General features: G+C 44.3%; 1 protein-coding gene across 4 annotated transcripts in view; it reads right to left on the bottom strand.

Moving 5' to 3' along the window:
- The window catches only part of CMIP (c-Maf inducing protein), a 347,152-nt gene that overhangs the window by 32,507 nt on the left and 291,691 nt on the right, over positions 1 to 22,954 (bottom strand). For 2 of the 4 annotated variants that reach the window (XM_069216306.1, XM_069216304.1), the window contains 4 exons: positions 15,815 to 15,880; positions 6,043 to 6,069; positions 5,282 to 5,330; positions 3,056 to 3,163 (listed from right to left, as the gene is read on the bottom strand). In XM_069216306.1, coding sequence (XP_069072407.1) covers positions 3,056 to 3,163; positions 5,282 to 5,330; positions 6,043 to 6,069; positions 15,815 to 15,880 — 250 coding nt within the window. Of the gene's footprint in view, positions 1 to 3,037; positions 3,164 to 5,281; positions 5,331 to 6,042; positions 6,070 to 15,814; positions 15,881 to 22,954 lie in introns of all 4 variants that reach the window. The other 2 variants (XM_069216305.1, XM_069216303.1) reach the window with 1 other exon arrangement.

Raw genomic sequence — 22,954 nt, 5'->3', positions numbered from 1 at the left:
AAATCTGATGGACTGAATTCAATGATTTGTAGAAATATTTAAGTTGTCTCCTGACAAACTAAAGGTGTTTGAATTATATGACCTCAAACTCTTTTATTCTTATTTGTTGTATATTAGATAGTCTCGGGGGTATGACACCACACTGAGATCTAATCTTAGTCTAAAAAGAGACTAATTATTCTCCCAACTCTAGGTTTATGTATTAAAGCTAGATGTAGTTATAGAGACAACAATAAACATACACACAAAATGACCAGCACGGATCTCACACAGGTGAAAATGTTTAATAGAAAGAGTATTTGCTATCCACAAATTCCACTTTCAGGGACTTACGAAAATGCTGTTAACAGACCGTGCCACCCTAAATCTAAATATTTATCAGCAGAGTGGAAAATTGTTTTAAAGAATAGCAAACCTAGCAGGAGCAACTGGATATCCAAAGATTTACCATGCATGACTATAAATCAACTCTTGCTGCAAAATCAAAGACAATGATTCTATGCCTTTTAACATCATCCACAGAGGTCCTGCAGGCAAAGGCTTCCTCAGTGGCCACAGTCAAGAAGTCTGTGTAGTCATGTTGAAGTCAAACACAAACGCATTCTTGTTCTTCCGTATCCCATTCTTTAACTCCAGTAAGTGACCACTTCATGAAACACTGTGTAAACATACATCCTCTTGCAAATGTACACAGATGACGTGATGATCCACTTCTGGTTGACGGAGGTTGTTACTTCCAATGAGATATCTCCAGTTGCCCTGGCGGATTCAATTTTAGATGAAATAAGGCTGAACTGTGCTTTAACAAATTAAAGCAAGGAAATTCTGATTGGGACAAACAGAACAATCCAGCTTTTCTCCACATTCTGGTAGATGCTTGCTTGATGCTGATCCAGAATGTTCAAAATCACTGCTGATCTCCCTCAAGCCAACTCAGTGGGTATGGGGAGCAAATCGCAGATTGAACCAACTCAGAATTGGAAAACACCCTTCCAGGGGCTCACTCCAGCCACTGAACAGACCTCATGTGAGATCCAACGATTCCTGTAGTGATCACTGTAATATTCACTATTCTGCTAAAAAGCAGAACTAGAAGTCCCACAGAGTACAGAACAAAGTGGCCAAACTATGCTTCAGTATCAAGAAACAGGACAAAAATAATGACTGCAGGCTCTCTACTCTCTTGCACTGTAACAGAGGATTGATTTAAAAATGAAAGTCTTCTGGAGAAAAGCTGCAGCTATGTCTCCGACTGTGGCACATGACTAGGATACCATCTGGCATGGAACGAGTCACCCTTTCCTGACCCAGCAACTAAAGGCACATCAGAGGAAACATGGAGGAAAAACAATAAAGGTCTAAGCGAAACAGCTTGGGAATAACTTATCAGACCCACTCAGACACCAACAAAACCAGAAGATTTTCAGGACATTGTTGACAGTCACACTCTTAGCTCAAGCACTCAAGTAGACCTGCATTGAAACCGTGTTCCAACCCTTTCAGCTTCCGTCTCCTAACAATGATAGATCTAGCTTCTCCAGCGGGAAAGTAATAAAGACAACTGAATCCCTCCTATTAGATCCAACACTAAACTGAAAACACTGCTGGCCCAATAAAAGAGTCAGACTTCTGTATCAGGTGACACATACATCCCATATCTCTAGAAAAGAACTTCTTTGACCCATTGGCTGGACATGCACGGAAGTGGATGAAACAATGAAATACAAGACAGATAAATACAGCCAGTTCAAGGGTTATCGTGGTCTCAAGGGTGCGAATGCCCTTTATGGATACCATGGAAATATGCTGCCCTCGTGAGTGCTGATTAGCCCTGATGTGGCTCGTCCCTCGAAAGAAAGCTGCACAGATCCATGGGGATATTTTCAGGCAGAGAGGAAAAGTAACACTTGTTTGACACAAAAACATCCGGGACCAAGGCTCGTTCCTGGTTTGAAATCTCTATTAGTCTTGGGTGTCGCTGGTAGTCCAGAGATGGAAACAGATAACATAAAATATTTCCTGAGCAAATAAAAGGTGCAGGTCTGAGGCCAACAGGGAACGGTCGCTGACAGTAAAAATCCTCTCAGAACAAAACAAGCGTTGGCAAAGCTAACAGACCTTTAGCCCTGATTAAAACATACAAAAGCTTATTGCAGTGAAAAAACGACTGCTTTCTATATGCAAAAGCGCAAATGAGATAACAAATTTAATGTGTGATTATGCCGTGTATGTTTCAGTGCACAAAAGTCCCCTATGTACATTAATGCACGCATCCCATAAGAGGTGTAATGATAAACTTAACAGCAAATAGCATTAGGCGTAAGAGAGATACTCCTCTGGGAACAGCCAAAGCGCAATCTAAATATATTGTTAAATAACTGAAAAGAACAGGTGTTCAGATGTCTGCACAGTCAAGCCAGCCCTAAAATATTGAGTGGCACACCAGACAGGTATAGAGCAGACACTCCACTGCAATTAACTACACTCAGACATTGTAGGATCTGGACTCCAAAGTGGATCTCAGCTGCAGGCTCTTATTAAAAAAAAATGCTGAAGCCACATTTGAAGCTCCCGGCATTAGGGAATCCGTACAGCTCTCGCTAGAGCAATAACAAGATCCTCAGCAGCACATACCTTCCTTTGCCTTCAAAGGATGGATACACCGACAAATGTCCAAGGAAGAACTGAAAATACATCTGGGATCTCCCACAATCATGTGCATGAATTAGTACTAGCTGTTCATTTTTTTTACTACCCCTGGCAATGGCCTGGCCATCCCTGGCCTCAGGAATCAAAAAGTAAATGGCAGGAGTAGTGAATCCACTAAAGCAAGCTTGTCCAGTGGCTATTGGAGGGAGCTGATAGTTCTTCAGAACAGGACAAAGTTTATTCATTCTTACTGTGATCTGAAGGAGCAATTTACAGAAGTCACCAGTAATCATTATACCATTGATATATAGGTTTTGGTGCAACAGTTGCATTAGTGGTCAACTAAACTAAACATCTATTGTACGTGTAGCAAATAATAAAAACTCACGTTATTGCAGACACGTACCATACTGGCAAAAAGTTCTCCATCATCATCACAGGCCACTCCACCAGGGCTGTAGAGCTGAAACCAACCGTCTTTGCCAGCTCGCACGCTCAGCAGACAAGAATGCACCTGAAACAGAATATTAAGGGAAGCTCAGAAACATCTTCACTGTGAAAAAACTGAGTTTTTTTTTCCATCAGCTTCATGCACACGCCACCATATACATCCCCAGGTCGGCTCGAGAAGTGCACCCGGTCAAGCACAAAGATATATTCACACTCACTGGCATATCGATGCAAACTATTTTACAGCCAACACACACCACACAGCTACTTGACACATTAATGCATCATCAATGCATACTGCAGCAAACGCACACACACAGTCTAGTCTAGTCGACAAATGTAGGCAATCTCAGCTATGACAATTGCAGAAGCTGTAATACACTATAAATCTTTTGAAGGGCAAAAACCCCCTTTCTTACAGGTCAGCCTGGCTTTCAAAGACATTTTCTCTTTCTCAAGAATTGACAGAGGACCTTTCATCAAGACATTATGGTACCTGGCAACAGCAAGTCTGAGTGGGGACCTCACTGCAATTATCTGTTCACATGTGGAACATGACCCTAAAACAAGAATCTCTGCATATCCATGTACAGAGCAGATCTTTCATCTTAAAACGTATAGTGAAGGGCAGGTTTTTGCCACTCTAGGTTGCTCACAATACAGTTGTTTTCCCAATTCACTGCCTGCATCGGCTGAAGGCTGGTGAAACAATCAAAATAGTTTTGGAACTTGTGTCTGAACAATAACATTTCCATCCACGAGGTACAGCTTCTAGATTTTGATCTGTTCATTTGTAGAGCGCAGCGAATACCTGGAGGCGTCTTGGTACTGAACTGGGGGATGCTTCCAGTGCAGAGGCCAATGAGTACTCCCAGACCAGATAAGAACCAGCAATTACAAATAGGACTGGGCTATGTTCAGCTGCCACATGTATGGAACACTGTACTTTCTGTCTATCTCATGGCTCAATTCCCTCGATTCTTCAGCTGGCGACCAGATGCCAAGGCAGAAGCACTGGAGACATTACTCATAAGACTGATCTCATTCAACTCCATCTTTTCACCCTTTATGATGATTTCCAAGGTGGCAGGGTTAGCGTATGGCACAGAAGGTATTCTTGGTGGTGATGACTGTTTTGCCTGGTTCCACGCATGTATGCGATTATCCGAGTTACTGTGAGACTAACTGAGGGAGGGCATCTATTTATGAGTGAAGGTACCAAATTTGAATATGGGATTCAAATGACAAACTGATATGTGGACACTAAACATGTATTTACTAATTTACTAAAAGCGAAAAATGGTATTTCAAGAGGGAAATTGTGTTTTCATTAAAATGGCAGAATTTGGTTTGGGAGACCACAGATATGGTTCTAAAATGAGACAATAATATTTGATTGCAAAATACAAGTATTTTCATGAACTGACACGCTCATGTTCAATTAATCAATCAATCAGTGTTTGTAAAGCTCGGCTACTCACCCGTGAGGGTCTCAAGGCGCTGGGGAAAACACTATTTCCAAATATATGTTTAGAGGTAATATTTTAGTAATAATCACAACTGCTGTCTGAGACCCAACACAGTAAGACTAGCATAACCTGCCTGCAATCCGAACCTGCAAGGGCTTGTAAAATGATCTAGCCCACTGTTAGATGAGGCTGTGAAGTCTGTCTAGCTCTGTTGTCTATCGCGAGAGACCGCGATATTTCTGTTATTTACTCACTTGTGCACCTTTCCACGGAGATTCTCAGCCAAAGCATATGACTGCATATTTATCTGGAAGGGGCAGGATGGGAGAACTAAAGTAAGTGATAGGCCATTCTGAATTGCTCCTACCATCTAAGGGTTTTAGATTTTTTTTATAAAAATGTGCTGAAGAATGCACAATGTAGCCACTTTTCTTTTAAAGTTTAGCTTTCAGTGGGTTGGAATGCTTTGCACACCATGAAAGTACTGGAACATGTCATGAATCCCTCTTCAGAACCTGTGAGATTTCAGAAAATGTAGATGTAAGTTAGGTTGTTGGACTTGCTGCCCCATACAGAGAACCAAGTAGACTGAACTAATGTACTGTTTAGCCTCATTGCTCCAGATATTCCAGAAGGGCTAGCCTTTTCACAAACACCGCTTTCCAGCCACTACATGTATAACGTTATTGCACAAACGTCTGACCAAAGCTCACCTCTTGCCGTGGGTCTTCAGCGAATCTCTGAATTACATACTTCAGGTTCCTGTAAATCGAGCAAATCAAATAGCACTTAGTAAATCAATACACATAAATAATCTTTCCGTCTGCGTGGGTTAGAAATGAGCTATTTATTAGTATTTCCACAATCAGGAGAATATGTGGCACAACAGATCACACACATGCACTACGAGGTCTACTTCGCGCATGGGACAGAGAAGAACTGCTTACTAATTGTTGCTAGTATGTGCACAACTTGCAAATATGTCACAAGTATTTTTGGCAAGACATCAATTTTAAACATAACATAGGCCTGTTTATGTGCGCCCGTTCAGCCCGAGAGGTCTCTTGGTGCTATTAGCAGATAACTGATTTTTATTGTTGATGTAGTCAATAATACTCAATTTATCGACTTGGGAGAATGAAAGGCTGAGTGGAGCAACCAGAATTGTAACTGCGACTATCAGGTTAAACACAGATGCTGATAAGTGGGGGTGCCCATCCACTGAGCCCTCACACGTGGCCAAACCTCAACTCCCTATTGAAACAGCGAAATAATACACTCCACAGTTTTGGACTGAGTTCCTAAAGGTTGGACCACCCACGGAGAGCCCGCTGGTAGTGGGATGTATGCGTGCAGCTGTAATTCACATTTGATCCCTGCGACTGTGATACCTTCTGGCAGTGAAGAGTATTAACACTTAATCAATCACTACTACAACCCACGACCAAAGACATACAGGCATAGGAACACTTACTTGGTAAACATTTCATGCGCAAGAGCCCTGCAATGGGAGAAAGGAAAGAACAGCATTTACTTACAAAACCAAATACATTTCCCAATTATAGATATGGCCTACTAAATGTATTTAAACATATATTCTATAAGGAACCGAGTTACCATACCCAGAATTGCAAACGTCTGCTTTTCACTTAAACATTCCCAAACCAAAAATATTTTTATGTATTATTTTATTGGGTGTGTCTACTTAGCATGGATCTGGACCCAATTTACAATTGTAATATACTTCACAGGCATGCGGGCTGGAGTGCGCACAATGGTATGGTTGGAGCGGTGGAGGCATTGTGGGCACCGCCGTAGGCCCTGGCGGTGAAGATGTGAGCGCTGCGGGCTGAACCAAGGTCCATGGCATAACACAACAGCTGCGCAGATCCCTCACTAGGGTAGGAATATAGTGTGAGATGAAGAAAAGTTTCAGGTTTGTGATGAAATCTCTGAAGAGTGGTCATCATGGAATGGCTGCGTGGGACAGCTTTTGGTGACGTTTGAGCTATATCCAGAAGATATGTTGATGCAGCACAAGGACAAGGGCTTGCAAAGTTTAGTGAATGTTGAGAGGCAGGAAGGAGTTATTTTGCATTGTGACTACATGAGCTTTCTGGTTCATGTGATCCTTAAAGAACAGCTCTGCATCTCTATGAGAGGCAAGGGATTTGACTGTCCACAGAAGGTTTTATGGTTCATATTGTGTGGCCACTCTATCCGGGGATAAAGTAGGCTTCAATTAATGGTGGTCTGGAGGACAGTCACGACGGTAGCTGACACCTACAAATGGGTGTTATCTCATCGGGATAGGAGTTGGCTGATGACGGATTAGACTACAGTTGTATTGCTTTAGCATATTAATAAAGGGAGCTACCTTATTGTGCAAGCAGGACTGCAGGTTTCCACTGACTGAACATCAAGTATATATACTAAGCTGCCAAGCCTCTCTATTGTTAACTCTGTGCCCAGCCTGCACCTTGCTGTCACTCATCATTTATCATGCACCTAGCACCACAATTTACCAGTTACCACACAAACTGTGTATGACCTTTTGTGGACTGGTTCTGTTGCTATGTACACCAGTTCCTGTTAACTTTGTTAACTTACTTATGCCTACTCAATAAATAAATATACAATGAGTGTGAGTCTAGAGCCCTGGTGGACGCTATATTTGATTGACAGGACTGGGTGTGAACTGCACAAGTTTATCTGAACAACTATGATGTCTGCCTGAGTAAAAAGAGGAAACCAATCAATAACCAAGCTGAGATGCCTATATTAGAGGAGTGGGTGGTTATTAAAAGCATAGAAAGAGCACTGATAGGTCTGCATAAACTGTTCATGTAACACTGTAGGCAACCTGTGTTTCTTTATTTTCAATGCTGCATCAGAGATGGAACCCAGGCTAGAAGACCTGAAGAAGTCTGTGTTGGTTGATGTCTGGAGCTTCATGATGATTGCACTCTCAAGGACATTTCTTAGGAAGGAAAGATTGATCATTGGGTTTGGATGAGGTTTCTTGAAAAATAAAAGGTATGGTCAGTCTTCAGTGAGTAGGAACGCAGCCTTCAGAAGCAATTGAGAGCTTCAGGAGTGGGGGTTCTGATGACGGTTGGAAGTAGAATGGCATTGTTGGAAATGGCCCTTTCTGCAGGGTCACTCCAAGACTTTTTGCCATCCTCCTCTTCGATTTTACCATGTTTGAGCTGGCTTTAGGACTCTGGGCAGTTTACCACTGCTGACCAGTGTTAAAGTGCAAGTGGTCCCTGTCTAAATTGTATTGGTGATTGTTTTATCCATGATTGGCATGTTTGATTTACTAGTAAGTCCCTAGTATAGTGCACCAGGTGTGCCCAGGGCCTGTCAATCAAATGCTACTAATGAGCCTGCAGCACTGATTGTGCCACCCAACAGTAGACCTGCAAACTTGTCTCAGGCCTGCTATTGCAGTGCCTGTGTGCAGTCTTAAACTGCCATGTTGACCTGGCAAGACCACCTACTAGCCAGGACCAAACCTCCTCTTTAATTACTAGCAAGTCACCCCTTAGAGTAGGCACAGACAGGGTGCAGTGTATTTAAAAGGTAGGACATGTATTGATGTGTTTTACATGTCCTGATAGTGAAATGCTGCTAAATTCGTTTTTAACTGTTGCAAGGACTATCTCTCCCAAACGGTAACCTGGGAAGTACCTTAAAATATCTTTTAAGTGTAGTTTCCCACTGGGAGCAGATAGAGATGTAGAGCCTTGGAACTCTGAACACACAATTTAAAAATACATATTTTGGTTTAGTGAAGTTGTTTTTTGAATTTTAAGTTTGAAAAAAAACACTTTTAGAAACTGGGCATTTTCTTGCTTAACCATTGTGTACCTCTGCTGTCTGCTGAATGCAGTCTGGGTCGGGGTGACAGTTAGGATGTTTGTACATTCACTCTAGACAGCCACACAAAGGGAGCTGAGATGTGCCCTGCTTTTCCTGATGGCCCTCACCAAGCTGATGGGTCTTCCTGGGCTAGAGTGGTGGGAGGAGCTGACACTTACATCTGAATAAGACTGTGTCTGTTCTCACACAAAGCAATCTCCAACCCCCTGGAGTGTTTCTGGGGTCAGGGCAGGGTAAGGCAGGGCCTTGTGCACTACAAAGTATTCTCTTTGAAGTTTGCCTACTTTCAAGACATAAGTGGGCATAACCTCTGACACCAGATAGTTAGAATACTTCTGGACTGAAGGCATTCTGCTAGGAAGAAGAGCTGGATGCTGTAGGAGGGGCTGCCACTCTGCCTGTTGCTTTGTTGTGCTGATCTGTTGCTTTCTGTTTGTGTCCTGGGGTGGAAGGATTAGACTTTGCTTTTTAAATCTTGCTTTCCAAGGTTCTTCAAAGGCTTAAACTCAGCTTGCCTCTTGTTGAGAAGTCTCAGGGCTGTCAAAGACTTCCTCTGCCAGCACCTGGGCTCTCTTGCGGAGTGTCCTGACTTGCCCCTTGGTGTCAAATCCAGTTCCTGGGCCCCTGGAGTGAGTTCTGGTGCAACCAGGAAGAAACTGATACATCGACCTCCAAAGCCACTTTGGAACTGGCGCCACTCCCCAACCCTGCACTGCTGCCTGCACCAGATCCATGGTCCCCACTGAGTGCAACGACTGTGACCTACAATGCAGGCCCCGCCGCCGCACCTCTGAAGTTCCACCACAACATGAGCCCCAAGTGCTGTGTCACCGACATCTGTGACACCAGACTTCAACTCCACTGCAGCACCTGTGACCCTGTGGTGTAATCACGACACCACAAAGTCGATGCCTCTTGTCTTGACCTGCTGATTCATTGATCCTGCCTGGTCATAAGCGACCGCAGCCTTACTGCCAATGCTGCATCACCTCCCCTGCAACCATAAGGAACCAACCCCTCACATCCGCTGCCTAGTAGTAAGGAACCAATGCCTCACCTCCCTGGTGGCAGTAAGGAACCAAAGCCGTACTGGTTGCAACGATGACGTAACTCCTCAACACAGTGCAACACCTTTGTTTTCTCATTGATTTCCAAGGTACTGAAATTGTGGTCTATGCAGCTCCATAGCCAGCCACACTCCCTCACATTTGATGATGGACTGTTGGAAACAACTCCGTCAAGCTGTTTTGACAGCCCCATGTGAAGCTATTGTGTTTCTAAGTGCTATACTACATTTAATCTTTGAAAATTCATATCTTTAATAGTATTTCTTGGATCTTTGTCATTTTGGTCTTGTTTTACTCAGATACATTTTAGCTATTGTTCTAAACTGGTGAAGAGTACGTTAGTGGTGTTTTCACAGTGTTACTTGTGTGTGTCTACAAATACTTTACACATTGCCTCTAAGATGAGCCTAACTGATTAAACCAAGCTACCACGGGGGTGAGCAGGGGTTACCTTAGCTGTGTGACTCCCTTACTCCGACTAGAATGAGGGTCCCTATTTGGACAGGATGCAAACCCCTGCCAACTAGAGACTCCTATTTCTAACACTGGTGATCAGGTGTGAGGATAGAACTTGTATTTGTAATTTACATGCAGAGATTGGTGTACACTACTTCCATATCACGGACCATTACACCCCAACATACTGGTTTGATTTTTCTCTCTTTGAAACAATCATGTCTCAGTCTGGTGAGCCATCAGTTGGAGCTGCAGATTTGGTGTATGAGCAGGAAAGGTTAGAGACCTATTCGGTAACTCAGCTCAAAACATTCTGCAAGGAGCTCAAATGTCTTATTAAAGGCATCACTGTGAAGGAGGAGCTGCAAAAGGTGCTGGGTGCTTGGTTGGTAGCAAAGAAGGCTATTGAGCACTCAGAGGTGGAGAATGCTATTGTGGATAGGGAGGAGCAGTGCCTGCATGAGATTTTATGAATCAGAATCTACCAGGGAGGATGGCACCTTCTAGGGCAAACAGCAGTGTTTCTTCAAGAGGTCTGTCCCCAGAAGAAATGGAGAACAGGCGGGAGGCTAATGAGCTCCAGTTGGTACTGGCCAGGCTCAAAAGAGGGGCAGAGAAAGAAAAAATTGCCAAGTAGGAGAAGGACATTATTTTAGCTTACTAGCTGAGCTTGAAGGAGCTGGACTTAATAAGTAGGTCCAGCTGGTGGCAGCAGTTCTACTGTGCAGTTAGATGGAAAGGTACCTATATCCAAGGATGTGGGGTAAATATCTTATTATGGGGGAATGACATAGAGCAGTGGTTTAAGGGTTATGAAGTGGCTTTGAGAGTGAACATAGTCCCTGAGAAAGATTGGGGGGCAGGCCTGTGGAAGTACTTCTCAGTAGAGAGGAGGGACACCTTGTTGGCTTTAGAGTAAGGAGATCAGATGAGGGACCCTGCCATGAAAGAAGCCCTATCCAGGAGATATGGTCTCACCCTAGAAAGTTACAGGGTAAAGTTTAGAAATAGTACTAAACTTGGTTCTCAAACTTGGGTGGAGTATTCCTTTTGCAGAGCACTGGACGGTTGGGTGAAGGAAGGCGAGATAACAGACTACCAGGGGCTGTACAATTTGATTGCATGGGAGCATTTATCTAGTAACTTTCCAGAGCTGCGCCAGAACTTGATGGACAGAAAGCTTACGGATCTCAGGAAGCTTGCCAAGGAGGCAGACCACTGACTCAGCACCAGGGTCCAAAAGAAGTTGTATGTGGGAAACTCAGCCAGGGGTAGTTCAGGTCCTCACAGCAGAGCGTGTGGGAGGTCAAGGGAGACCTAGGCAAGTCCCAGGGTAATGGTGAAGGAAGGGTTCCCAAGTCCCTTCTGAGAAGAAGGCAGGAGGTTCTGGTGGGCAGTGACCCAGGACTCCCTATTTCCAACTCTGCTGCTTTGAGTGTTTCCAGTAAGGGCACAAGTGTTGGGGGGGGAGGCTCTCTGTCCAAAGAAACCCCTCCACCGGTGGGAACTCTGTAGGAGGGGCCAGTGTGGCCTTGTGTAAAAGCAGTCTCCAGGGGGCAGGTAAAAGGCCATTTATAAGAGGCATCTTCAAATGTGGTTTAGCATACGGTCTCGGGGTTTAATGGCAAAGGGTTGCAAAGAGTCACAGGAGTGCGTAGATATGCATGCACTGACTGAGCATCTGTTATGCGGATGGTCTTTCTTTTGGCGCTGTTTAAGTGAATGAAGTGGCTGTTGATGCCTAAGAGTTTTTTACTGTATTTCAGAGCTGAGGATGATGGTGTGGTTGTTGTGGTATGTAGTAGCCTAGTGGGCTGCCTGGAGGGCTGGAATATGTCTGGGATTTGGTCCATGTCTTTTAAAGTTTACGGTTATGTCCTTTGTTGGTGCTGAGATCCCAGGTGTAACACAGAGTGAAATGTATGGATTTGTGTTGGTTTTTTTGGGGCTGGGGAGAAGACAGGAGCAAGTCAGCCTACTTTGGTTCATATTGCACTGTGAGTGCCAAGAACAGTGTGCTCTCCATTGTTTTGTTTAAGGGGTTGTTGGATTATACTGATTGGGAGGTTTCTGAACAATCATGTGGTGATTAGGACTGGATGGGGCAGGGCATTTGTCGGATTGGCAATGAGCTAGGGTGCATGAGATGGAAGGATATTCAGTCCGGCCACCTGAGAGTTTATCTAGGACGGGAGAATGCCTTTGAAATAAGGGGATGTGCTAATGTGGTATGTGAGCTCTAGTGGTATAGTCGAGGAGAAAAGCATTCTTTGTATTTTGCTCTTATTCGGTCTAGATCAGATAAAAGGTAATGCACATGGTGGAAGCGAGAATTAAAAACTTTTTAACAGTTAAATCAGGAGTCTCTACCACTGGCTACTGGGGCCAAGAACTATGCCAATTTTTTCGAATAAACACATGCAATACACTTACTCACAATTAATCTACATTGAAGTCATTTCTAGAGCCAGTGTTTATCCATGAAATAAGCTATCTTTCCCTCCCCAAAAAATCAGTATTAGTATGTGTACGCTTTTGTTCACCTCAATGCAGTATCTGATGACTAACAAGCCCTCTTTATGGAAAGGATTTTTTTTAATGAAAAAATGCCCACAATGGTGTTTTTTATGCCAAAATGCCCGATTCTGGTTGTCTCAATGTTGCCTCACCTCACTGTCTCCCCCTAGTTTACAAACATGTTTAAATGAAACCCATTTTAACTCCAGAAATGTCCATTCTACAACATTTCAACCAGCCGAACCTGCCACAACCTTTCAAAAGAGGAAACATAGCCATTACCTCCAAAATACCGTTCCTCTCAAGTGAATGTTGAAAATGCTAATAAAATCTATTTCTGGGACTCTCTTTTAATTGTTTTTTATTTTCCACACAATATTTATGAAAGTCGAAATTGCAGCATTTATTTTACCTCTGGTATTGGGACGTCAAAACATGCCCAGGAGCCAAGAAAGAGACAGAATGAGATGTATGGAGCATGCTTAAACCATATCAACCAAAGTAGGACATCCATAAACAAGTTGTCATTTGCCTATGGTCGGGTCACATTTGTGTGGATTAACACCCATTATCATTTTACTGTCTCTTGAATGGCACATTACTGGGTGTTCACTGATGTGATTTTCAGGATTTATTGGTGTGCTATTAGGATTTTTTGATTCTCATGTGTGACTGTTCACTGGCTGTGATAGAGTTGCTTGTCCACACCCAAAGATTCTCAGAACCTAGGGTGTATGCCAGCAGTTTAAATATGACATTCTGTCACGCAAAGTGCATGTTAGCAGAATACACACAGAAAACTCTAACTAACATGGGTGAATTTCAGTGGTTTGATCTTAGAATTGGGTAGCTCAGGAGCATCACAAGAGAGTGGTCTTTAGGCACCAGAGGAGCACATTAGTGGTTTGCACAGAGGACTCTGGACACATGTGGTACATACCTGCAGTCTGACAATAGGGTGCAGTCCAGCACTGCGCCTGCAGAGTACTCTGGGCACCTGAGGAACATGTCAGCAGAGCACCACAAGAGGATTCTGGGTACAAGGGTAACACCATCAGCTTGAACAACGAGAACCCTTGAGTACATTGAGTGCATGTCTGATGTTTGACTGCATTGTATCTGGGAATTAGTAGTAAGGGCTGGCGAAGTGTACACAGTCTTCTAGGCATAAGGGCTGCATGCCAGAGAGGTGCTCAGAAATCAACTGGTTAGGGGCCATGCATTCCAGTGGAGTGCACACATTGGACTTTTAGGATGTGGTGCACATACCTGCAAAGCACCCATACTAGTCTTTAGGCATGTGGAGTCTATTCTAGCTGAGTGGAGGCACTGAATGATGGATATGTTGAGTGCATGTCGTGCATGCCACCGCAATGCTGCTAGAGGGTTCTGGGCACATGAGGTTCACAGCAGCAGCTCTCTGAGTCAGTGGTGGTTGGTAGCAAATTACATTGGAGGGGTGCAAAACACACAAAATCTACACACACAAAAAAAGAAATCACTTACCTTACTCAAAGTTCTGTAGCACGTCCTCCGAGTGCGAAGCCCACAGCCAACACCCTCACCCAATCAAGATGCTGTTTCCATGCTGTTATGCAGCATGAAAACTGCGGCTTCCTTGGCTGCAGCAGGCTGGCTCCACACTCCAAAGGGCACTGTAAGCCTGCTCTCCAACCCGATGTCGGTTTGACCGCAGCAAGGTAGCTGGCCAAACCATCATGCGCTCTTCAACTTAAGTGACCACTCCTCACAGCTGCCAATCACTGGGAGCAGTGACGCACTGGCTCCACCCTGCCTTTGCATTCCGTTTTCTGACAGAAAGCGTCAAAAATAAATTGGCAATACAATCATTTTATAACCATTTTATTTTTGACGCTTTCTGCCCAGCAGTGGAGCGGGGGGCGGGGTTTGACTCTCCTCCACCCTACACGGGAACCGCCGCAGCTCTGAGTACATGGAGAGAATGTATGACATTTAATCACACTGATCTTTGGGAATGTGCAATGATTTCCACAGTGCCAGAAAAGTGCACGCAGTGGACCCTGGGTATGTAGAGTATGTGCACTCAGTGCTTGTTCAGCATTCATGCCAGCACACTGCAAACAGTGGACCTTTGGAATGCGGCGTCAACGCCATCTAAGTGCACACAGTGAATGTTCGATTTGTGAAGTGCATTCCTGCAAAGTGCAGCGAGTGTGCCTGATGTGCATCTCTTCATCTCTCCATCAGCGGCACTTTGTGAGAAAGCACTGCACGCTCTCGCTGTGCTGCTGCTCTTAGCAATGACATAACCTTGCTTTTCATAGACTCATGTGTATTCATTAACGGCAGCGACGGATAAGAGCGCTGCAACTGTAATTATTGTGAGGTAAAGAAGGCAATTAATGGCGGTTCTGCAGAGCGTTGCATCATCGATACCGTGCAGGGAGTCTCTAGGGTCCGGGTCAAGAGCAGATTTGGCCGAATGACGCCATCTTTTATTGACAAAGCCCGGCCCTGGCTCAGGTACTGGGGATCTGCGCTACCTCCAGGGACCCGGCCACAGGAGGCCTCATAAGTTGGCAAATGGCACAATTATACTTGGTAATTTTCCCCCTTTGAGGGTTGTCTTTTCTCAACAACCGCATTCAGTAATAGGTTTCCAGGGGACCTCTGCTGTTCTCGGGATTGCAGAGTGGTTTCTTTTTTCCATCAAAACAAAGTAATTTGAACGTTTTATGTCTGTGGTATTGACAAAACATTCTTATCGCTCTTGTGGGTTGCCTTAGACTCCTCGCTTCCTATTGGCAGCCGGCCGGGCTCTTCAGGGCTCGATCTTGGGAAGCAGAGAGGGGAAGCCGTGGCAGGAGCGGCCCACTGTCCTTAGCTGGGCGCGCTGGCACACAGGGGGTACTACGCACCCCCCTTGCCTCTTTTACTTATCACATCGCTAACTCTATGAGAGTAGATCCCATCGTGCAGGCAGGCAGGTCCTGGCCTGTGCCACCAAATAAAGGAAGAATATTCCCCTCATTTTCAGAAGAGAACTTTTTGTTGTGAATTTTTTTTACCACACCCCTTTGGTTATAAAAATCAAGCCTCACATTCCTTGCTGTTCCTATTTGATAAAACGCAATAATATGCTTGGAGCAAGTATACTGGATGGAGCATGTGGGTCGGGAAGTTGGACTGCGGATGAGTAGGACTTGGAGTAATGAAGATTACTAATAGATAACTGAAGCATTACAAGAGCGTGCTGGAGGCGGAGTCAAGGACTTAGTGAATGTGAACCAAAGGCGCATCAGGAGTAAGGCAACTGCAGAGGTTGTAGTATCAACTTACTCTTTTGGGAACGGAATGGGCTGAAGCAAACTGGCCAGGGCTGGTCTCCAATCATCGTAGTCAGACCTAGAAGGCAAAAAAGAGTGAATCAAAATGAAGGAAACATCATCATCACGGAAGGAGAAAGAACAATAACCAAGAGTAGTAAAGCAGAATCAATCAAGAGGCCACCGCACTGGCTCCTGGCCCACGGATAGGGGGCGAGGAAGATACTCTAGTACCACTGTGTGTTGACTCCAAGACTTGACCAATTTCTGACTCATCTCTGAGGGACTGTCTGCATGTTCTTTAAAAGTAAAGTGCTGTTCTGGGTGATAATTTACATAACTAGCTGGCAATCCCAAAATTACACAAATTATGGAATATAGTGCAATGAAAATACTATCCATCCATAGACATGCAATGCTAGCATAACATGCACCAGCAGTGCAGGCCCTATGACATTTAAACCTCCCATTGAACCATACTGGTGGCATAGCCTGGGTTTCTATGCTGTGACTATTGATAGACACTTGACGTAGAGCCCACCACAATCCTGGAACTGCTTATATTTGATACATATTGGTGGAGAAGTACGAATATGATCAATGCAGATAACCATGCCAAATCAGCCTATCCCCTTCTGGTACCGAGTACTATAACAACGTGGGCATCAGCAATGCATTCCACAAGGCCTACACACCTGTTCTTCAGGTGGTCAGTGCTGGCACAGTATTGGAATTTGTCAGCCACTTTATCTTCTTCACGGGCCTTGCCACTGTCATGCAGAGACCTCGGGCGGTTGATTCCATGCAGCCGGTTTCAAACCAGTGCATGATCTCTATGATGGTCTCCATTAGCAGCTGACCCTTGGGAGATTGTTTATTAGTAAACATCCTCAGTCCACTGGGACTGGCCAGAGCCTGCCAGTTCACTCTCCACAGCACAAATAACTACACACTTGATGGCAATGATAGGTTCTCACTACTAGCATTGAGGTGAGGGGCTCTACAATCTGCTTCTGCCAACTCGAGGAGTGGTGCAGTCACAATGTAAACCACATTCTTAGGAGGGGCTTTTTCAATGTAAGACTTAATGCACAGCAGTGGTAAGATTCCACATCCACCACAGCAAACGTGAGTGCCCACATTTCACCAAGGCCCTTCTATGATAAGCAATCATTCAGTCCTACAAGAGCTGCCCCACAAGGGCTTCAGCATTTCTCTACACAGCTTCAAATGTAGGTAGCAAGTATGAGCTTCTACATTCATCGCACGTTTTGTCCCCGTTCACCACGATGTGTGAGCATCCACATCCACTGCTCTGAGTGCAAAGATCTACATTCTCCACAGTGAGAGCATACTTATTCACTACCTTAGGTGTGTCTTACACATTCTATACAGCCCCAGCAGAACACAACTGACAGACGATACCTTGAATGTACGTGCAGACACACACACGCACACAAGCCAAAAGACTGTACAGCTGTAACAGTACAAGACGCTCCCTCCACATACCAGTAACTCACATACACAAAGTATCACATTGGCTAGTCCACCCGGTACCTTCATGCGCACAACATGGCTGACTTGAATGCACTTGTAATGTGTACCCAGCTCAGGGTTATCTTTGCATGGTATTTAGAATAAACTGCAAACTCTGAGAAGTTCTGAAGACTTCTAAAGAGGGTAGCTGCCTAAGCGCTAGAGGCAGAGTTCCAGAGGAGGTGGACTTGATTAGAAAATGTCCATCTTTCTCTGGACAGGTGTTTGAAACGGGGAAAAGGGGTCTTCACGGGAACTGCTCTCTGCTTCTTAGAGCCTTATCAGAGATGAAATGTGTGAGTTTATTGTTGAGATAGGAAGGGGTTCGGCCATTAACGTATTTAAAAGTAAGCCAATGGAAGGGTCCTTCAGCAAATGTGATATAATCTCGTTTTCTGAGACCCTGTTTTTAGAAGACAATCCTTAAAAGAGACATCTATGGTTAAAAGATAATAAGGACATCAAGTGCCTCAATGTCATTAACTGATGGAAGCAGCTACTAACTATGGCACGGTCCTGGATGTTAGGGGGAGGTCAGAATTTGCTGCCAAAGTAAGTCGGGAGGCAGAACCAGGCTCGCACACATATTTTCTGGTACCGAAGACAAACCTTTTTTGGAATAACTGAGTTGAAATAAGTTCTCCACTCTCCAGGTGTTGAGGTAAATAAGATCAAAATGTAAATCAGACACAGACAATCAGTGAAGAGGTTAGTATAGATCTGTCTGTGATCAGCACAGGATTGCAGACCAACCAACTGTTGGCCACAAAGGAACGTGGAAAAGGGGGACCATGAAAAGATTGAAAATGGCCTAGGGGAAGCCTTCTAGGATTATATAGGGGGAAAGAAGTCTTCTCACACGACCAGATCAAATTACACTCGGTGAGAACTAATTAATGGAAGAGAAAGTGACGTGTGTGGCTGGCCCAAGTGTCTAGTGCACAGTGATCTAACACGACCATTGGGCATCTACCATCCGAAGGGCTTCACTTAAGCAGCCAGCTACAGTGGTATTTGTCCTGTGACCAGTTTGTAAGTAAGAGAGAAGCAGGTGGGAATTAGGATTCTACTTCAATTGACTAACAACCACGTTCCCCAGCTGTTTGGCTAAGACATGGTGGTAGCTAGAAGGTGATTTCAAGAGTAGGACAATCGATCCTTTCCTAAAGTTCCGGGAATTGTCTTCTCTGATAGGTTAATTATGCTTTTCATGGTAGCAGAAAACAAAACTGCAAATTTGTTCAGGAGCCAGATAGGGTCCAGACCCCAAGAGCAATACGTATACTTAGTACCAATGCTACATAATCGGCGATGGGACTGTTCCACAATGACCCAAACAATGCACCTTACACTAATCACTGCGGGCAGATTCAATAAAACCCAGTTCACAGCACACCACGCACACACCATCATGCACCATCACACCACCAAGCTTTTTATTCCAACAAGAGGCTCCTTAAGAATATAAAGAAGGGCAATACACCAGGCAGCATGGTGTGGGAAACCCAGCAAGAAGTTACCAGTGCTCACTCACCCAGACATTAGACCACATCGGACGAAGACTGTGTGCAAACTCAGACACACAGAGGCAACAAAGTAGTCCCTTGTTAAAGAAATAGGGCCCATCATAGCCCACTGAGCACTAAACAGAGCACACACCATACTCGCATCTGGACCCACCCTCTAATCAATATGTAATGTTTGCAGAACACCAGACAAGCAGCAGCACATTTCCTCTAATTAGCAAGAAATTGTAAAACTGTAGAGAACCCTCCCCCCGCCACCATGAAGTCCATAGCAGAACAGGGCCATAACAATGTCAGACGTTCTGATAACAGACGTCAGAGTATGAGGAGAAGCCCTTCAAGATATGGGATGCCTACAAACAGTATATTGCATAAATTGTATGTTCTCATAATTAGAACTTTGACAAAGTACTGAATTTCCATTCTAAATAAAATGACAGTTTGTAGTAAAACCCTCCATATGCATCTCGGGTCTTTGGCAATCAACCACTGACCGACAGCCGTAAAGGAGCTTCTTCCACCGCCGAAGCATGATAGACACTCCTAACCCCTCCATTTAAATGTTTTAGAGGCAGTGAATCCGGTCCAGGTTTTTTTTTTTACTACGTACTTGGCATTTGTGGTCCTGAATTTATAATGAGATAAATAGGATTACAAGTGCCAGAATTCAAGGAAAAAACTTGGATTGGTAAACTACTGGGACGCGAAATTGGGGGAATTTAAGAGCCCTGCAGAAATACCTGTGGCATTCCAATCTGCAACACCACAGAAGTACCTTTTACTAACTAAAAACCACCCATAGCTCTGATGTAACCTTTCATCAGACTCTTTTCCATCTGACTCTTTTCCATCTGAATGCTGTCGAACTCTTACCTTCGTAAAATAACTCACTGCGTAAAGCCTTATCTCAATTCATAAAACAATGCTCATTTGCCTGGAAATAGTAGACCTGCACAATGTTCTACTTCCAAGAGTTATGTGTCGCCTGCTGCTTCACAGCTCATTAAATATCACTCCTCTGATTCTGGGAATCTACTGAACGTTCGTGCAACACAGTGCTGCGCAGTCCAGGTCAGAATGACCAACGGAGCGCGAGGAGAAGAGCAACATATGGGATGGCGACTCTTCGGCTTCAACCTGCTGCCCTGGAAAAATTGTATGAAATTTATATGTATATAGCATTATTTGAAAGGCACTATTTTGATTGCGTGTAACGTTGAACTCATTGACCCATCTGCATTAAAGTTTCGGAAAAAGTCCTAAGCACGTGCACACACACTCAAGAGCATTGCCATTATCAGAAGAAATTCCCCTTAAAATGGATTTCTTACAAATAGAAACTTCCATAATTGGGAGTATCAGCCACTCCAAAGCGCAGTATCTCGTCCATTGCCCACCTCCACACTTATCCACTGCAGCAATACAGATGAGCAGAAATATTGAATATAATCCAAGAGGTATTGACAGGATCTACAAGAGGACCGTTGCCATTTTGAGATGTGCTGCATCCATTGAGCCCTCTCTATATTCTGAATAAGCAAGCATTGTCTTGTGCAGTTCGACCTTCAACACACCATCGTGTCCCTCTTTATGTCCTCTCCATAATTCCTCTATATGCTTCCTCCATATTTCTGTAAAATAGCGTCCATCAACTTAAATAAACACAGAGCTATATTGCTATTTGTTGTCAATATTTTGGTTAAATAAAAAAAATTGGTTAACACTCACTGATGACCTTTAATGCCTCGAATCTTCCACCGACAACTTACTCCTTCCCCAATGTGTCTCAGCTCTCTGCAATTCATCTGTGGTTGCAATTCATCTGTCGTGGCATTTCCCTCGCCCTAGTACTCCCGCCCAACACACATGTGAATAATACGGCTGGATGTTTACCAAATTTAGTCCTTCATATACTGTATGCCCAATTGGTACTGGCCCTGAATCCAAGACTGCATCCGTCTTGATTCTTCCACTGGGATGGAGACCTCCCTCTAGTTATGTGCTCTGCGGCAGTGGGTGCCACCTGCTTCCGTTCAATGCAAAGAGATGCTGAGGTCGCGTGGGGTAACGTGCTCTGCAGCTGCATGAGGAGGATGAGGTAGGGGCATATTGCCACAGGAACACGGCTTTATGTGGAGTGTAACAGATTGAAATCTTGACTCACCAGGCCAAAAGCAGCGCCCTGCCAAGTTTTTAAGCCGCCTGTTCATCTGGGCTTAGCAGGGTCAAAGTGTGGTGTACTGACGACAGCAGTGATAATCTGCAGCTAGAAGGGCGACAGCATTCAGAAACTACAACTTCCGCATCTCTCGCACATGCATTTCAATGTTGCTTCTGCAGGGCGCCGTATAGTGTTTGGAGAGGTTTCTATTTTTCTGAGCAGCTTCAGGGTTCCTCAAACTACGCCAAAGAATGACTGCCTCGGGACCCCTCGGTCTGAAGGCAAAGGAGTGGTTGAGGATTACATAACATTTTAGGGAACAAACAATGGACTATCCCCCATCTGTGTCCCCTGGGCCGCCCCTTTCTCTGTCAACCTATGTGCCCCAGCAACTAAACTGCTACCTGGAGCGCAACTTGACAGAACTACACACAATCTGGTGATTTTAGGCCCTTGTACTGTTGTACACCACGGCCATGGAACTTGTGCACTTCATTCTGAATTCCCTACCACAAGGTATTTTTAAATGTCACTTACCTCTCTTTCCCCAGAAGATAGTACAATATTTAGGCTATGCAGTCTGTGATGAGGTCTGTTGCTCATTGGTTTGACTGTGTAGTCAAATTTCTAATCCAGGAGGATCAACCCAGCTTTTCAGCTTTCTGAATTCCGTAACAATAAATTTCATATCAGCACCAAGAAACCACTTCAGCTCTCAAAGTATGCTACAGAACTGCATGTCTAAAGCAAAGTACAAGACAGAAATAGCCACAGTGATCATGTCTCATGAAATAGCTATTGCTTTCCACACCGGAATGTGGCTAAATAACCTCTCCTCCCCTATAATCGACAGCACAGTCCCACCCAACTCTGCCATAAATTGCCCTGGATCCTAGGTGCAGGACAGACCGTTAAGCAGAGGTCATTCACAAAACAGAGGACTACTCCACATTTAAACATCTAGGAATCAAACACGCTGCAGATGGCATGGAGCAAACCAACTTTCACATCATTTACCACCCACCAGGGAAAAACAATCTCTTCTCAGAACAACTAATTGATCTCACCATGCAACAATCTCTTCCATCCATCAATATAATATTCTTTGGAGAGTTCAGCCTAGACTGGCACGACCACAACAATGGCATGATGACAAAAATAAAACTCTTCTATGATTCAAACAACCTGATCCACCACTCTAATGAACCCACACATGTGAAAAGGGCAACATTAGACCTGATCTTGCTGATGAAAATGCCTTACGCATAGACTCGTCCCTTTTCGTGTCCAGGCCAGATCACATCATCCTCTTCCACCTCAACTAGTAAAACTCATTCTATACATGGAACCTCCAACCACTTTTCTCCAACAAAATAACCTAGCATACCATCAGAACCCTACATCAAAATATCCGCACTCAAAGGATGTATGTCACCTGAACTATGCCCTAAAGACTGCACAATGGATAGTTCAGCTCCACAAAGCAACCTACCACCAATACATAAATTGTTAGCAGACTTCAATGCCCAACACAGCACTCCCTAAATCATCTGCAATGCAAAATCACTGAGAATTATTTTAGATAAATCTCTAAATATGACAACACAAATAAACACTGCACCCAAAAACGCTATGCACAACTAAGACTCATCAGAAAGATCAAATCCTGCTTTCCTGAATATGATCTCCAGAATGTGTGCAAGCGTTTGTCATAACCAGATCAGACTATGGGAATGCTATCCTCACAGGCACCCCAAAGACCCTCCTGGTGCCCATGAAGGCCACTCAATGCAGCAGCCAGGCTGGTCCCAGGAACAAGACTGTTTGTTCACTCCCACACTACCCACTCTAAACTGTCTCGCAATTGATGGAAGATGCATACTCAAACGGCATTCATTGCTTGCATTGCCTACAGACCGACATTATGAAC

The sequence above is a fragment of the Pleurodeles waltl genome, chromosome 12 (genome assembly GCF_031143425.1).
Source record: "Pleurodeles waltl isolate 20211129_DDA chromosome 12, aPleWal1.hap1.20221129, whole genome shotgun sequence".
NCBI classification, from domain to species: domain Eukaryota; kingdom Metazoa; phylum Chordata; class Amphibia; order Caudata; family Salamandridae; genus Pleurodeles; species Pleurodeles waltl.
This window is presented reverse-complemented; position numbering and strand designations above follow the sequence as displayed.